At 36.8% G+C, this 17,396-nt stretch overlaps 1 protein-coding gene across 1 annotated transcript in view; it reads left to right on the top strand.

Moving 5' to 3' along the window:
- Positions 1–16,778, top strand: part of LOC109215549 (myosin-7-like) — a 22,449-nt gene extending 5,671 nt beyond the window's left edge. Inside the window, exons 8-41 of the mRNA XM_019379631.1 lie at positions 940–1,089; positions 1,164–1,300; positions 1,580–1,726; positions 1,811–1,912; positions 2,268–2,325; positions 2,410–2,511; positions 2,892–2,929; positions 3,053–3,179; positions 3,298–3,468; positions 3,554–3,685; positions 3,766–3,875; positions 4,010–4,070; positions 5,095–5,272; positions 5,487–5,692; positions 5,872–5,991; positions 6,797–6,895; positions 7,511–7,846; positions 8,431–8,570; positions 8,955–9,075; positions 9,234–9,373; positions 10,538–10,643; positions 10,733–10,753; positions 11,109–11,234; positions 12,178–12,348; positions 12,841–12,984; positions 13,749–13,931; positions 14,370–14,501; positions 14,587–14,657; positions 14,744–14,843; positions 14,971–15,027; positions 15,269–15,325; positions 15,641–15,721; positions 16,020–16,117; positions 16,196–16,778. Coding sequence (XP_019235176.1) covers positions 940–1,089; positions 1,164–1,300; positions 1,580–1,726; positions 1,811–1,912; positions 2,268–2,325; positions 2,410–2,511; positions 2,892–2,929; positions 3,053–3,179; positions 3,298–3,468; positions 3,554–3,685; positions 3,766–3,875; positions 4,010–4,070; positions 5,095–5,272; positions 5,487–5,692; positions 5,872–5,991; positions 6,797–6,895; positions 7,511–7,846; positions 8,431–8,570; positions 8,955–9,075; positions 9,234–9,373; positions 10,538–10,643; positions 10,733–10,753; positions 11,109–11,234; positions 12,178–12,348; positions 12,841–12,984; positions 13,749–13,931; positions 14,370–14,501; positions 14,587–14,657; positions 14,744–14,843; positions 14,971–15,027; positions 15,269–15,325; positions 15,641–15,721; positions 16,020–16,117; positions 16,196–16,310 — 4,137 coding nt within the window. The 3' untranslated portion in view covers positions 16,311–16,778. The remainder of the gene's footprint in view (positions 1–939; positions 1,090–1,163; positions 1,301–1,579; positions 1,727–1,810; positions 1,913–2,267; positions 2,326–2,409; positions 2,512–2,891; positions 2,930–3,052; positions 3,180–3,297; positions 3,469–3,553; positions 3,686–3,765; positions 3,876–4,009; positions 4,071–5,094; positions 5,273–5,486; positions 5,693–5,871; positions 5,992–6,796; positions 6,896–7,510; positions 7,847–8,430; positions 8,571–8,954; positions 9,076–9,233; positions 9,374–10,537; positions 10,644–10,732; positions 10,754–11,108; positions 11,235–12,177; positions 12,349–12,840; positions 12,985–13,748; positions 13,932–14,369; positions 14,502–14,586; positions 14,658–14,743; positions 14,844–14,970; positions 15,028–15,268; positions 15,326–15,640; positions 15,722–16,019; positions 16,118–16,195) is intronic.
- Positions 16,779–17,396: the final 618 nt, after the last annotated feature.

The raw sequence follows: 17,396 nt of genomic DNA, 5'->3' as shown, positions 1-17,396 counted from the left end.
CCCCCCCCACCCCACACACACACACACACCCACCACGCACAATTTTTTTATTTATTTGTAATTTCAAATTTCTGTTTTTTTCTTTTTCTGCCCCCTACCCCCCCCCCCCCCTAAAAAAAAAGAAAATATTTTTTTATATATATATTTCAGTTTTAGTTTTTTAATTTATCGGTTTAAAGGTTGAAAATTTTACAAGTTCCAAAGTTATGAGTTCGGAGGTTTATGTGTTTGGAAGTTTACGGGTTTAGAAATTATAAAGTTTACGGGTTCGAAATTCCGCGGTTTCGAAAGTTGATGAAATTTGTGGGTTCGGAAGGTTGGTGATTTGAAAGTTTATGGCTTCATGTTTATTATATCTAAATTATTTAGGAATACACTTGAGAAGTCATTTTCCTTAATTTGCGTACCAAACACCGGAAAATGAATAAGATTACTACTTGTTTTCCAAGAAAATATTTTCCGTTATACCAAACACACCCGTAATGTACTAAGGTATTTACAATTGTGTCACATATAACCCATGTACATTTAGAAGTTTGAATATAAGATACTTGTCTTTAGGCATTTTTTTCCTCTTAATTCTCACATGGCATAAGAGTTTTGATGAGAAATAAATCCTAGTTCCTTGCTTGGATTCACTAGAAATATCCAAAGAGAAAATATCAGCACGCAAATTTTGGGCAGTTTCTACGTGACCTGATCACGAATGAACTATCGCTTCTGTTTTAAGTTTTGTTGTCTTCCTGAAGTGCTAAATCCTTGTTAAACATATCCCAAAACAAATATGTTGCAGCGCTACATAAATAAATAAAAATGACTCCTCTTTAACAGTTTAAGCATTAGATGAGCTATCACATATTTCAACAGTTTATGCAACATGCAATGCTGTTTTTCTAAGTTGGAGCTACTTAGTTTGCTTGTTTTCTCTTTTTCTTGCAGGATGTTGAAAAATACAAAGTAGGGAATCCTAGGACATTTCATTATCTGAACCAATCAAATTTTTTTGAACTAGCTGGAGTAGATGAGTCAGAGGAATACCTGGCAACGAGGCGGGCTATGGATATTGTTGGGATCAGTCATGATGAGCAGGTATTAGCATCATTAAATTCTTCGCATAGATGGGTTACTTCATGAGAGTCTCTAGTTTTAATATTCAACTGCAGGATGCTATTTTTAGAGTAGTTGCTGCGATTCTTCACTTGGGAAACGTTGAATTTGCAAAGGGAACAGAAACTGACGCTTCGGAACCTAAGGATGATAAGTCTCGGTTCCATCTTAAGATTGCAGCCGAACTATTCATGTAAGTGGTTTCTTCTATTTATATCTCCAGATACCCGCGTGCTTTTCGACAGAGGCGGAGCTAGCCTTATAGGTGCGGGTTCGGCCGAACCCAGTCACTTTTGCTTAAATACTGTATTTATATTAAGAAATTCATTAAATATGTACAAATATTTAATTGCGAACCCAGTAACTAAGACGATCAATGGGTTCCGAGATAAATTCAGAACCCATAAACTTTAAATTTTGGCTCCGCCTCTGCTTTTCGGTAAAAACTATCATTTCGCTGAAATCTTTTTAGGTGTGATGAGAAGTCTCTTGAGGACTCCATGTGCAAACGTGTCATGGTAACTCGTGATGAGACCATTACAAAGTCCCTCGATCCACAGGCTGCAGCTGTCAGTAGAGATGCTTTAGCCAAGATAGTTTACTCAAGATTGTTTGATTGGTTAGTTGAGTACCGTAAATTTGATTGCTTGTTCATTTGTATCAAAGGTAATTGACCCAACACAAATGTTGTTTTGTTGTTCAGGATAGTGAACAAGATCAATAACTCCATTGGCCAAGATCCTGATTCAACTTTCTCAATTGGTGTTCTAGATATCTATGGATTTGAGAGTTTCAAGACAAACAGGTGCTTAACCGGTATGCTTTTGTTTTCATCATTCAAGTAGTTAAGTTTTGCAGAATGCTGGATGAAAGTTGTGTTCTGCCAATTTGGATTTTTGGATTTAAAATTTTATTATCCTCCATGATCTGACATAACCATAATTTTTTCTGTCAACATCTGGCTCTGTTTCCAGATTTATTCTGGATATGGTTTACTGTTCCTGCTTTATTTATAGCTGCCTATACACACATTCTACTTCTTAAAGCACTTTTGGTGTTGAGTTCACATTTAGATGAATAGCCTTGTTTGTTTTCCTGCTAGTTTCTTTAATTTTATTTTTTTATGCTCTCTGTTATGATTATTGATTTCTTCTATGCAGTTTTGAGCAATTTTGCATTAATTTGACCAACGAAAAGCTGCAGCAACATTTCAACCAGGTTTGTGTGGTCATTCATTTGATAGTCTCATAGCTCGGACATGTTAATGTAAATACTGAAAAACCTTTTATTTCCCTTTACCAGCATGTTTTCAAGATGGAGCAAGAAGAGTATACCAAAGAGGAAATTGACTGGAGTTACATAGAGTTCATTGATAACCAAGATATTCTTGATCTTATAGAAAAGGTGACCTGGATATATACTATATCACCATCTTTTACTTTTGATGACTGCCTACGACATGTATAGAGAAAGATTTATAGGCAGAAAACGGGACAAGACCATATACAAGTGCGTAGAGATAAGGAGTTCTATAAAAAGTAGATGAGTTCTATAAAAAGTAGATCTTTCTACCAAATATATTAAATCATCAATGCATGTTGAATCATCTTATGTTGAATACCATACTATTTGTTTCACTTCTTTCCTCCACAGATATGCTAATATAAGAATAATATATTTTTGTCGTCAGTTCTTTCTGTTATATGTCATAGATTTTAATTTTATTGATATGTTTTGGTTCCATTTTTACCATGTTTATGTTCTGAATACTTCGTTTCCTTCAGAAACCTGGCGGGATCATTGCTCTTCTTGATGAGGCTTGGTATGTAGAGAGTTCAAATCTTTTCTTTACTCAAAATTTCCATTCTTTAGGTATAATTGCCAAAAATAGCCACAAAACTCATTGGTTGTTGTTTTGACTACTCTTGTGGCTCATTTTTGCCAGTATGTTCCCAAGATCAACATATGAAACCTTCGCAGAAAAGCTATATCAGACTTTTAAAGATCATAAGCGGTTCAGCAAGCCAAAGTTGTCCCGGACTGATTTTACTATTTGCCACTATGCTGGTGATGTATGTAGCAAAAGTAGTTCTTAAAGATATCTATGTACATTACAAGAGTGAGGGCTATGCAATTTTTGCTAAGAAAAGCAAGTGTTGCTCAATCTTGTTTTGACTTCTTTCATGTCAGGTCACATACCAAACTGAGTTCTTTTTGGATAAGAACAAGGATTATGTAGTTCCAGAGCACCAAGCAACACTTACTGCTTCAAGGTGCCACTTTGTCTCTGGCTTGTTTCCACCTTTACCTGAAGAATCTTCTAAACAGACCAAGTTCTCCTCTATTGGCGCTCGATTTAAAGTATATTTTCTTCTTTCCTTTGATCGACCTGTTTTTATCTCATTGTTTCATGCTTCTGAAATATATTACCCTGTACCTGGTATAGCAACAATTGCAATCATTGCTTGAGACACTTAATGCCACAGAGCCTCATTATGTTCGTTGTGTGAAGCCAAATAATCTTTTGAAGCCAGAAATTTTTGAGAATCAAAATGTACTACAGCAGCTTCGTTGTGGGGTAAGCTTTAATAACCTCCGTCTGTTATAAACTATGTAGTCTCTGCAAGCCTGGGTACTTCACAACTAAACCTTTTCTAGGGAGTTTTGGAGGCTATTCGGATCAGTTGTGCTGGCTATCCTACTCGGAAACCGTTTGATGAATTCTTAAGCCGGTTTAAGGTCCTTGCTCCTGAGGTTTTAAATGGAAGGTATTATTCGCATTAACACAATTCAAAGAGTTTCGAGGTTTCTATCCATTTTCTTCTTTGGTCTGTCAACATTTAGATTATTTTTTTTTTGTCCCCACACATTCTTTCTCACTTGGTAGCATTCTCATTGATAGTATTGACGAGGTCGCCGCTTGCGGGAGACTTTTAGAGAAGGCTGGACTCAAAGGTTATCAGGTACCGGTCGTCGTTTTTCTGGTAGTGGTTAATCATAAGGGGTATAATCTTTAAGATTATCTATTAAAGAGAAAGATGTTCTGTTCTGTGTGCTTAATTACATCGGCAGCTATATAGGTGCATTTATATCCACAGATAAGGTTTTAGCCCTCACAAAATTCCTTACATCGATGGAATGCTGTGACTAATTGTCATTGCTATCATCATTTAAAAGGGCAGCGTGTAAAAATCTGATGGAAGAAGAGTGAACTGAAATTTCTCGGTTGGTTTTCTTTAGGGAAGGAATTACAAACATATTACCTACTTCAAATAATATATTATCTCCCTATTCTAGAAACAAATCAAATCAGGTTTCGTACTCTAGAAAAGCTGACAAATCTAGAATTCTGGAATCCTTGAGATCCTTTCCCAGAATATAAACACTCCTCGAGCTAGGTTGTAGATATTGATTAAGACAAGCTTGGAACTTGTAGGGAAGTAAGGAAGTAAAGAAGTTCCATTTTCCCTTTTTCTATTTTTTATTCTAGTGGCGATCTATTTCAACATGTTTGTAGCAGCAAGAAATCAATGAGTAAAAGATCTCCCAATTCTCTTTTCCTTTAGGAAATAAATTACCTTCCTAAAATATTATATAATCTATCTAATCTGGAAAAAAAATAAAATCCGGATTCCTAGTCTAGAAACAGTGTACTAATCCAGAATTGTGGAATCTTTGAGATCCTTTCCCAGAATAAGGACAGTTCAAAATCATGCTTTATTCCTTTCGCTCCGAAAATGCCGTGCTTTTTCTCTCTTTAATTGAAGTGTTTGGTCATTTGGATGCTGCAATTTAGTTGAGGAGCACTGTTGAGAATCTTGTGGGAAACCTGTAAACTAGGTTTTCTATTTTCCTTTTGCATCAGATTTTTTAATGTATTTACATCGTTCAAACTTGTATCAGCTGGTTGTATGATTCTTTTTGTTGAAGCTCATAAAATTTAAACTTGTCGGTTGATGCATTCTATCTGATTTTACATAATTGCAGGTTGGTAAAACAAAAGTGTTTCTTAGAGCCGGCCAAATGGCAGAATTAGACACCCGCCGAAATGAGGTCCTTGGCAGATCTGCTAGCATCATCCAGGCAAAAGTTCGCACATATTTCGCTCGCAAAACTTTTTTGTTGTTACGGGTTTCAGCAATCCAAGTCCAAGCTGTTTGTAGGGGTACGATAGCCTGTTTAACTTTTATATATAATTTATATGACCATGCCCCGACAAAAAGCTAGAAACCGCTGTGAATATGTACCTGGATCCTGTACACGCCGTCCATCACACCGTGTGAATTGGTTTCTCTAAATTCAATAATGCCTCTAATGTTTTACTTATGCAATAAGAAAAAAAAAAATGCCCGATAACTGTTTTATGATACCTTATGCAGGCCAACTTGCACGGGCTATCTACGAGTGCATGAGGAGAGAAGCTGCCTCTCTGAGGATCCAAAAAGATGCACGCAAGTACCTTGCACGGAAATCTTATAGATTGCTGTGCTTTTCAGCTGTTTCAATTCAAGCAGGATTGCGTGGCATGGCTGCTCGAAATGAGCTTCAATTCAGAAAGCGAACAAATGCAGCTATCTTTATCCAGGTAAAGAGAGATTTTCTACTGGCTTTTCTGAATTTCACATGCCATTTTAGCGTCAATTTTTTATCCTTCTGGATCAGCATAATGAAAATTTAGAACTCAAGTAACTAAGCCATTTTACATGCTTTGACTGACATATAGCTTCGGCGTAATTTTTCTTTCTTTGATTATGTTGGTTATAGAGTGATTGGCGGAGATACTTGAAACGCCTACATTATAGGAGGATGAAGAAAGCAGCAATTGTGTTACAATGTGCCTGGAGAGCTAAAATGGCCCGCAGAGAACTACGAAAGCTAAAGATGGTAAGAACTCACTCTGTTCGCCTTTACCGCTCACAAGATTCTGGGTACGACATGCTAGTTTGTTGTGTCCCTTGATCTGTGTAAATTGTATGTGTCATTATTCTCCCAGTTTTCTGTTACGATAGAATAACAACTAGTTCTGAATCATTCAGTGAATAATAGTGAACTTTCTCAGTACATTGTATTAATTACAAAGCAAGAAATAGTTGAATAGAAAGGCAAGAAACAAATTGTTCCTCTCACCCTTACCCACCAATAATTAATGTATGGAGGTTCAGTCATCAGGGCGATGGTAGAAGGTAATTTTTATGTGTGTGCTGAACTGGACACCTTTGAACGGTGAACCAAAAATAACCAGGTGGTTTGTGGGAAGTCCATATCATAGCAGTGGAAGTCCCAACAATTGCTGTGTCGACCCTTGTGCATTATGGTGTGCCTTTTGCGCATTGTGTCACGAAGGATGACAAAAAAGGTTTTTGATATGGCTTTTATGTTCAACCCATATGATTTCGCAGTGCAAAATTTTCTGCCAGTATAGTTCTTTATCATCTCCTTCTCTTCCTTCTGATTTCTATTTTAGTTTTCTCTTCTTTAGTGGACATAAAGCAAGATCTCCATTAAAAGAAAGGAATTATTTGGAAATGAACATGCTTTTGTGGAGTGAAACCGAAGAGCTGGAGCTTTAGTTTTATTTTCTTTAGTGAAATAAAGCCGACTTATATGTTCAACTCATATGATTTTGCAGGCTTTAGTTCAAATACCTTAATAGATGTGTTAAATGTCTTGATTTTATTTTCTGTTCCAGGCAGCGAAAGAAACTGGAGCTCTCCAAGAAGCCAAAAGCAAGCTGGAAAAGGAAGTTGAAGAGCTGACACAGAGACTACAGGTGGAGAAGCGCATGAGGGTAAGTATATTTCTTTGAACTTTCTAGATTACTATCAGTTTTATAATTGGTAATTATGTTCTAACAGGATGGTTAGCTATGATGTCGTCTTTCCTCTTTGCACTCAGTTTGAAGGAAATGATATCTTCTCATATTTGACCAGTCCATCTTTTTTTGCACATTATTGTGAGTTACAGGTCCTAAACTTGACAACTGAGACATAGATCTAATTGTATTTCTAGACTTGAGACTTAAAATAGATTTCCATTTGCTGGAGTTTTAGATCAACTTCTGGTTGTTGCTCTGACTTCAGTATTTGATCAAATTTGTTAATTTTTATATCTCTTTCGCGTTAGAGCCTACTAAACCTCAATCTGAAAGTAGTTGGGCTCGGCTATTCACATCCTATATGTCTATTCTGCTGTATTTGGAGTTTATATAGCTCAAATATTTTTGATGCAAATCATGTTGGAAACGTGTATGTTTTATAGTTTCACTATGAAGTGTTTATTATTGGATTATGGAGTTGGATCAAGGCAAGCAAGCATTGAAAATAAACAGAAACAAAATGTGATTCTATTTTGCAGTAGCATCTTGTTTCTATACCAGCTAATTGACAGAAACCATATTATATAGGACAATTTGGAGGAAGCTAAAACCCAGGAAACAATGAAATTACAGTCTGCATTGGAAGAGACGAGGCTTCAGCTTAAAGAAACTAAAGAGCTGCTCGTGAAGGAACGTGGGGCTACCACAAAGGACAATCTGGAGGAAACTAAAGCCCAGGAAACAATGAAATTACAGTCTGCATTGGAAGAGACAAGGCTTCAGCTTCAAGAAGCAAAAGAACAGCTCGTGAAGGAACGTGGGGCTACCACAAAGGTTGCGGAACAAGGATCTGTTATACAAGAGGTCCGAGTTATAGATCAGGGGCTGGTCGACAAGCTTAATGCTGAAAATGAGCAGCTTAAGGTAAGGATGTAGAAGTAAATGTGTTGTACTATTTGATGGATATTGCATACTGTTAGAGTAGGTTAGAGTCCCACACTGGTTGCGGAATGGGCTGGTGGTCTCCTTATATGGACTTGGGCAATCCTCTCCCATGAGCTAGCTTTCTGGGTTGAGTTAGGCCCAAGGTCCATTTCTTTAACATGATATCAGAGCCAGGCCCGTTCCCGTTTGGGCTCCAGTGTTATATTGTCCACACTCCAGTTGGCGGTCTGGGCGTGTGAGGGGGGTGTTAGAGTGGGTTAGAATCCCACAATGGTTGGGGAATGAGCTGGTGGTCTCCTTATATGGACTTGGGCAATCCTCCCCTCATGAGCTAGCTTTTAGGTTTGAGTTAGACCCAAGGTTCATATCTTCACACATACTCTACTTGAAGATCAAAAAGCACATGAATTAAGTCTGACCAGGAAAAGTTTTTCTGCTTCTAATTTATTCTATAGACTGTTTTCTTGCTCAAGATTAGTACTCCATGGTTACAGCTTCTGATGCATTATTGTCATAATTTAGTTGTCGAACTGGCTTTCAATATCTTGTCAAATATGTTGCAGGTTATTGTTAACTCATTGGAAAAGAAAATTGATGATAGAGAGAAAAAATATGAGGAGACAGTCAAAATAAGCGAGGAGCGATTGAAGCAAGTTCTGGAGGCTGAGTCTAAGATAACTCGGTTGAAGGAAGTCATGCAAAGGTAGGGAAACTTTAGACAGCGCCTTTCCTTATTTGTTATACCTTAATATGTTTTAGTATTAATCTGGATTATCCATCATAGTTTGTCTAAAGCTGAAAGTTAATCAGGAATTTTTCCCTTGGTTGATTTCCCTGTAGTTGAATGGTCTAAGTGCAATAATTGTTAACATCATTTACCTTGTAACATTCTTTTAGCAGATTTTGACTCTCTTGTTTAATCCACCTTAGCCTCCCTTTTGAAGTGAATATAATTTGGATTTGACCTAAAATTGCATATTGATCTCCACTGAATCCATATTCTCTAATAACTTTTGAAATTGCCGGGGGATGATATGTTCTTGTCAATAAAGCTCTTAGTTAATCTCACACCAATTTCGAACCACAGTTCTAAAGAGCTGCTACTGAAGGATCCTGAGGCTTCCACAAAGTTGTTGGAAGAAGTAGAGTTTCAGGTTGTAGATCAGGAGGTGACGGGAAAGCTTACTGCTGAAAATGAGCAGCTCAAGGTGAGGATGTTAGATTTAAATGTGATGTACTACTTAGTAGATGCTCTTCTTAAATTTCAAGAAATACCTGATGGAAATTTGGCTGCAACCAGTTTTATTGCTGCTTCTAATTCAGTTATTGAACTAGCTTTAAACATTGTGTATCAAATATGTTGCAGGTTCTTGTAAACTCATTGGAAAAGAAAATTGATGAAACAGAGAAAAAGTATGAGGAAACAAGCAAATTAAGTGAGGAGCGATTGAAGCAAGCTCTGGATGCAGAGGCTAAGATAATTGAGTTGAAGATTAGCATGCAAAGGTTGGAAAATCTAACATATATGGCTTGGTTTCTTCAACAATCTCTGGCATCTTATCTTATTTGTTATTATTTTCTAAAAGAATATGGTTTCGCATGTCGTTTAGATTTGCTAGCAGTTTGTCTCAAGCTGAAAGTCAATCAGGATCATCCTTGTTTGTTTGATTTTCCTATAGTTGAATTGTCGAAGTTTATAGTTTTGTGCACTGCCAAAACAGCTGTGTTAACTCCCAATAAATTTGTGGTTCACTAGTTTCAATCCACCTCAGCTTCCCTCTGAATTGAAGCTAATGTGCTTGGCCCAAAATTTCATATGTTTGTCCTACTGGATCCATATTTTATTATCGTGCTATTGGAATTGCCAGGAGGAATGAAATTTCTTGTCAATAACACAGATCTAGTCTAGGAAATCTTCACTCCATTCAAGATCCTAATTTTCGCCTTCTTTTTCATTCTAAACCCATCGAGAGAAGTACAACTCTAAACTTATCAACTCAGCAAGTCTTCTTGAGGGGGCTTTTAGCTTATGAAAATTAAACCTTTTGCGTTAGAAGTTCAATTATAATTTATCTTAATCAAATCGCTTCGACACAAGTATGTCAAAGCAGATGATAGATCCATGTATGCAGCTTCTGTATGTTTTCCAATATTTCTTTTATAGCCCCTCTTCTTTTTAGAGCAAACTTTGAACAGATAGAACAACATGCGATCCATTTTTCCCTTTTCATTGCTCTCACGGTGTACAACAGCACTCGCACTATTAATGTGGTCTGTTAGTAATGATGTTCCACTTGTGTGCCCCCCTTTTCCAATGGGTTTATGGTTTCTATTCCTGTGCCATCATTCCCTCTTTTGCTCCACGTATGTTCCAGGAGAATTGTCCACTCTGCTTAATATGGAGTAGGTCCTCTTAAGAATTATGACTCCTTATTCCTGCTTTCCTTCAGAATTACTGGACTTGCTTGTCTTATTAGAACTTACTGTTCATTCTAACAAAATGTAGAACTCAGATATATTTCTTCCATTAACTAGCAGAGAAGATAGATTTCTTCTATTAAGAATCTAATTGCTTTATCTTTTATATGTACAAGTTAAAGTCCGGGATTTCTTAATCATGTGAAATTAGTTAGCTTGAATATCTTGTTTAACTTTGCATTTGTATCTCAGGCTTGAAGAGAAACTTTCCGATATAGAAGACCAGCAGATTCTTCGACAGCAAGCATTACATTTACCTTCTGGGAAAACTTCAAACCGATTCGCAATAAATACTCAGGTGCTGATGCCATAGAAATGTCAATCCTTTTGCATAGCTTTCTTGAGCATGTCCTAACTTTTTTTCTTTTTCCGTTTTTCCTCTTGCAGCCTTCTGAAAATGGTCATCATGTAAGTGAAGGAATCACCGATATAGTTCCTAGTTTTATACTCCCTCTGTCCCAACTTGAATAATACTCTTATCATTTTGAAACGTTCCAAAACCTTTGACACCATTCCATCTCTGGAAAACTTTCACAACTTTCAAGAATTCAAATTCATTAAAGTGTTTCGAGTTTTAAATATAGGAACTAACATTCAACTATTACTCTGACGTTTTCTTCCACAATCACTAGTTTAACATGTAAGTCAAAATTAACATCTTAAACACTGTGTGTACTCGAATATGGTCACATAAAATCGGATGGAGGGACTAACAATCAGGTTGGTGCTTTGAATAATGTCAATTATGAAATATTGTATACAGGAACCACAGGCTGCAACACCAGCAAGAAGGTTTGGTACAGATTCTATGAGGAGATCCAACGCTGGCGCACAAGGAAAATGGTTTGGTACAGAGTCTATGAGGAGATCCATGGCCGAAAAGCAGCGGGTATGTACCCAGGATGTGGTCGAAATTTTTTTCAATCAGATTTCTTTTTCTGTTTGCCATCTTTCTCTGCTTAGAACTTTTTCTTTTTGAATATAGATGGGACAAGATATCCAAATATTGAAATTCATAAAACATGCTACGCCACACAAACATTTATTTTGAAAAGCCTGTGGTTTGAACTCTATTCTATGACTGTGAGATTTACAGATTATGAGCTGATGCTTAGTCAAATTCCTTTTCCCCGAAAGAAAAACCAGGATTAAAAATTATCTTTGATTAAATGAGAAGTCGGGGGGAAAGAGAGGATTAATTGAATTTCTTTACTCTGGTGCTAAGAGGTTGATACAGCTAATCTTTTCTTTTCCGGTGGGTGGGGAATGGGTGTCCACATCCTTCGGCTTTTAATTTTTTTTCTTCCTTACCTCACCCTCATTCTTTATGATCCCTTGTAAACTTCCTTGTTCACTGGCTATATCTTGGTTAAAAATAGTCAACAATATGTAGTGGCAGCTAAAGAATTGAAAATAATGAGTGCTGGCCACTCTGGACTTCTCTTGATGCTTCTTTAAAGCTACCTTCCTTGCAATTTCTTTTTCTCAAAAGTTATGGTGTACCTATAAAAAAGCTGGCAAATCTGCAGCAGAAGATAGTATAAGGACACACCTGCATATGTTTAAACCTGGGTAGGACGCTTTTATGTGTGTACGCAATGCTTAAGATGAATTTGTGTTTAAATTGTTTTTCATATACAAAAAATATTGGGTTACTTTTCTAGGTTAGTGCTACTAGTGTTTGAGAAGTTGTTTTATTCCCACTGGTATATTTCATGAAAGAGATGGATAATATATCAGCAGAGGTATTATTCCTCCACTTTCCTGTGAATGAATGTGGTGATAATAATGTGACTACTAATTTTAATATCCTCTTTAATATTATGTTTCAGGAGAGTGTGGATAATCTTATCAAATGTGTCAGTCAAGATCTAGGGTTCAGTGAAGGGAAACCAGTGGCGGCATTTACCATATACAAATGCCTACTTCATTGGAATTCCTTCGAAGCAGAAAAAACTAATGTATTTGATCGTCTTATTCAGATGATTGGTTCTGCGATAGAGGTAAATTTCAATATCATGTAGAAATTAGAGGTTGTGTTTGTAGGTGTTCATGAGTCATGACATCAGTGTAATACATACTAGCCTGTATTGGTCCGGAATTGGACTTTTGTACTACTATGTCAAAAATGCATCATTTCAAAAATGGGAAGGAATATCATTATTACCCGTTACATCTGAGAGGTGCTAACCGCTTCTCATCTTCCACCCTCCTAAAGAAATCCTAAAGACAATGAAAGAAAGCAACTGACGACTGAAATCAGAAGGATTTGTCAAGTTAGCTCATCATCTTAACTTCCAGCTTAAGCGGAATAGGTGTTACACTATACATGCTATAAATCTACAAAACATAAGCTTAAACAGTTCCCGGTGAAGTCATAATCTATGTGACTGTAGTTTCAGTTTTTATCCTCTAAAATCACGGCTTAAAAATGCTCTCTCTAACTGATGATACGCGCTTATTTACACACATGCTTGTCTTATATCAATTTGCAGGACGAGACAAACAATAATCAAATGGCTTATTGGCTGTCCAACGGTGCAACATTGTTGTTTTTGCTTCAGCACACACTGAAAACTACTAGTTCAGCTCCAAGTAAACCGCCCCAACCAACATCGTTTTTTGGTAGAATGGCGCAGGTATTTAAATTCTTACATCGTCTTTATTATTGAATGTGCTCCTAAAACTATTGAATTAAAGTTTCTACGGTGTTCCCTCTCATTTTATCTAAACCAAAACTGGGTGGCATAATATTATGCAAAGAAACCATCATAGTAGTTGGCTATCTCTTTTACACTAGTACTTTGTGTATTTGAAAGCACATCCATAGAAAGCTTCTCCAGTTATTCTTTGAGTTCCCTGTTTTGTTACATTGTTATGTACCAAATTGGACATGTATCTGATACTACTGTTGATGTTGAATATTTGGGGCGGGGGGGGGGGGGGGGGAGTCTGTGATGAAGAGGAAGTAAATTATATGTAACACTGCACTAGTAAGTGGAATTAACTTTAATTATTTACACAGATTGAATAGGCTCTGATAGAATGATGAAAGTTTGAATGTAGAGGAAGAGATAAGGAGAACTATTCATATTGATTCTCACTTGATTAATATGAAATACAATATACACTTTATATATAGGTGTGATGCGCGGTTTAAGGTATAAAACCACACCATTGACTTACTTATTAGGTGGCTACCTGTTGGTGATGTCCTCGACTTTCTAATAGTTTATGTACTCATATTCTGCGAATTTCCAAGCAAGACAATGTAACTATTACTTGTTTTCAGTTTCGTTGGCTGGACATAATGTAAATCTCTCAGAATAAAACATACTGGTACCTAGAATGAGGAACTGGAATATGCAGGTTTATTGATGAAAGGGTTGTACTTCTTTTCTAGAGTTTCCGTTCTTCATCAGCCAACATTGCAATTGGTGGTCTCGACACTGTACGCCAGGTTGAGGCAAAGCAGCCAGCTTTGCTTTTCAAGCTACAGCTCAGTGCTTATGTTGAAAAGATTTATGGAATTATTCGGGATAACTGGAAAAGGGACTTGTCTTCATTACTGACTTCATGTATCCAGGTATATCACCATGTTTTCCAGAAGTACTATGACAATGTCTTGTTTTATTTGGCTGTGTAGTCAGCTTAATGTTGTCCTCATTTCTAGTTTTGTAGTCTTGAAGTTATACAATTTTGTATTTTGAACCTGACGCAGTTGAAATCAGTACACATACGTATTCTGAACAATATGAATAATATCATTTGGCGTGTGTTAATCAAAATATCACATGAATAAAATCCTCTTCTCAATTAGCACTTTTCCCTAGTTCACAAGGATGCATTGGGCCCCTATATTTCACTGTCGCGTTGACTAGGATTCTGGCTTTTTAAGAAAATTGTGATAAGCTACTGTGCTTCCAACTAATTTGTATTTTGACTCAAAAATTCTCAGGATTATGGTCTTTGTATTTCTGATATTCAAATTTCTAACTTTACTTGCACTTTCCATCTTAATTAGGCATCTCAAATATCAAAAGGTGTCTCCTCGCAATCACCACGGAAGTCCCTCGATGGTCGTTCTCCACCAGGTCCCTGGGACGGCTTAATTGAGAGGCTAAATGGGCTTCTCGGTACACTGAAAGAAAATTATGTATGTTTTTCATTATTGGAAATAGTGTGATGTGCTAATATTATTATAAACTGATGAGTGGACTTATATGAATATTTTGTTTCAGGTTCATCCAGTTTTTGTCCAGAAAATTCTAAACCAGATTTTTTCGTACATAAATGTTCAGCTTTTCAATAGGTAACTTTTTTCCTATCTCATAGCAGAAAGATTGGCCAGATATTCATGGACACACCACTTACCATACTATTTAATCCTCATTGCAGCCTTCTCCTTAATAAAAAGTGCTGTTCATTCAGCAACGGGGAGTATGTAAAAGCTGGATTGCAAGAACTAGAACTTTGGTGTGGCAATGTTAAAGAAGAGGTAATCTGTCATTGGTACCCTAAGGGTACATTATTAGTAGATGTTAGATATCATGAACTGTATTTACATATCTGTAATTTTATACTTCTTGAGGTTTTAACTCCTGGTAACCCTTCTTTCTTTGCAGTATGTTGGTTCTTCTTGGGATGAACTAAAGCATGTGAGGCAGGCAGTAGGATTTTTGGTATGTTTTTCTCCTCTCTGAATGGGCAAATTTTGATCAATCAGATGTTCTTTTTCTCCGTAATTTTTTACTCTTAGGCTATTAGAGGCCTTCTATCCGGTTTACGTCCTAGTATGATTTTGCAGAAGTGTTTCCTGTTACTTGGAAGTGACACCACGTTTTTGGAAATTTAACTCCAAATTTGAGATAATGACCTTAAATATACCATCTATTTTGCCCTGTCTAAATAGCTTGTTTTCAGGTTATTAATCAGAAGTCGAGACTTTCATCTGAAGATCTAACAACTGATCTCTGCCCCGTAAGTTCATCTTTATAGTCTTCTTAATTGTAGATTTCAAATATGGTTATTTGTTAATACATGGCAGTTCCAGGCTGCCACATGTGGCAGTAAACATTTCTTAGTTAGTTGTTTAAGTGCTAGCACGGGAAGCATACTATTGGACAAGTTATGAATTGTATACCGATTGTTAAGGGCTTAAATGAATTATTCGCGGTGTTAAGATGGATGTTTTGAAGTTAATCTTTATGTTATGATATGAGTCCTTGGCATTCATGTCGTAATCATTTTAACACCTTGCACTGAGTGTCTTTTTTTGTGGGATTATCTTATCAGATTCTGAGTAGTCAACAGTTGTATCGAATATGCACGCTTTACTGGGATGAGGATTTCAATACTCAAGGTGTATCCCCAGATGTAAGTCTACCTTTCTCTCCTTCTGCTTATACTAAATCTCTTTTCTTTGTATTTGGGTGCTTTTGGGGCTGGGGGTGAGTACTAATTAGGTATATGAAATGTGCTCCTTAGAGACGATTTGCTAGTCAACAACGCTCATGAATACATGATATCGGTTACATCCTCAACTTTTTGTTTTTGGATTACTTTTCTTCTATCTGGGAAGTTAAACTACCTTAGCTTTGGTGATTCTCTCTCAATGACAAAGCTTAAATCAACTTTTCTGCACTTGGTTCCTAAACCATATTGCTCGGAACAGGTCATTTCCAGCTTTAAGGATCAAGCAAAAGAAGACGGGAATGACGCAGACAAAGCAAAGGAGGCAGATAATAACTTTATATTGGATGATAATTCCAGGTACCTTATAAATTCCATTTTGCTGTCAAAATGAACATAGATCATGTTCTATCATTCATATATTTGCTTCCAATGCAGCATCCCCATCTCTGTTGAGGAGATTAACAGTTCCCTCAAGGACGTTGATTTTACCGGTGTAAAACCTGCGAAAGAACTGCTTGAACATCCAGCCTTCCAATTTTTATGCGAATAAGGCAAACGTTTCTCTAGCACAAATTGCATGTTTGTTGGAAGGACGTCATCCAAGTTAGCACGTCATGAATATCACTATTGTGCATCCACCAACCGATTCTTTTGTCCCTCCGGTAGTTGTCTCTTCATATTATAAAATCCAAAGCCCCTTGTAAAGTTGCTCTAAGGTAGTCTCTTGTAAAATTGTAGGTCTAGTTTAGATAGGAGAAGGGGCAAGGATGAAGTTTTCCAACCTAGAGCTTGTTCCACTTAGTCTTTGTTCTTCTTATTGTCTCATTTTTGTCCACTTTTATAGTTGCCATTAGTTAGATTCTTTGTAACAAGGACTAATTGGAGTACTATATTGTAAGAGCAAATGGCCAATTTAGTGCCCCCCCTGAGCATAAAGGTGTCCCTTTGTCTAAAGGATTTATAAATTTGATTCATGTATAGCCTTCTTCAGCACATTGAAATGGAATCCTATCCCCAATTTTTCATATTCCCTTTTAGCTTCAGCTCCTATTAATCTAGTATCAGAAATCGCGAATTCAGCAGGATGAACATGTCTTTGTAAATGACCTGCATTTACTATTTCCTGTGGCTGTGATCCATTTTAATGGTTCTTGTTCCAAAATCTTGCAACAGCTGCAGTAACAGCAGTAAAGATTTCATGTAAAAAGAGAAAACTTATTACTTGGTAGAGTAGTCTTTTCTCAACTTGAGTCAATCAAAGGAATACCATAAACTTACATTCAAAGAGTACAAAGCGCAGGTCTCTAATTTTACAACATGAATTCACAAGTTACCTCATATGTATAATGTACCCCTACAGTCTTTAAAACAACAACAATAACAGCATACACAGTGTAATCCCACAAGTGGGGTCTGGGGAGGGTAGTAAGTGTACAGTCCTACCCTTACCTTGTGTAGGTAGAGGGGCTATTTCCAATAGACCTTCGGCTCAAAAGCTAGCATGCACAATCACAACACCATAGCGGAAGACATGCAGTAGTGAAGAGTCATAGAAGAGAAGCAGTAACACATCAAGATAATAGTATAACCGAATCATATGCAACATCAGGAAGTAACTAACAGAAATGCGAGACTG

This window comes from Nicotiana attenuata, unplaced genomic scaffold (assembly GCF_001879085.1).
Source record: "Nicotiana attenuata strain UT unplaced genomic scaffold, NIATTr2, whole genome shotgun sequence".
Classification (NCBI taxonomy): Eukaryota; Viridiplantae; Streptophyta; class Magnoliopsida; order Solanales; family Solanaceae; genus Nicotiana; species Nicotiana attenuata.
This window is presented reverse-complemented; position numbering and strand designations above follow the sequence as displayed.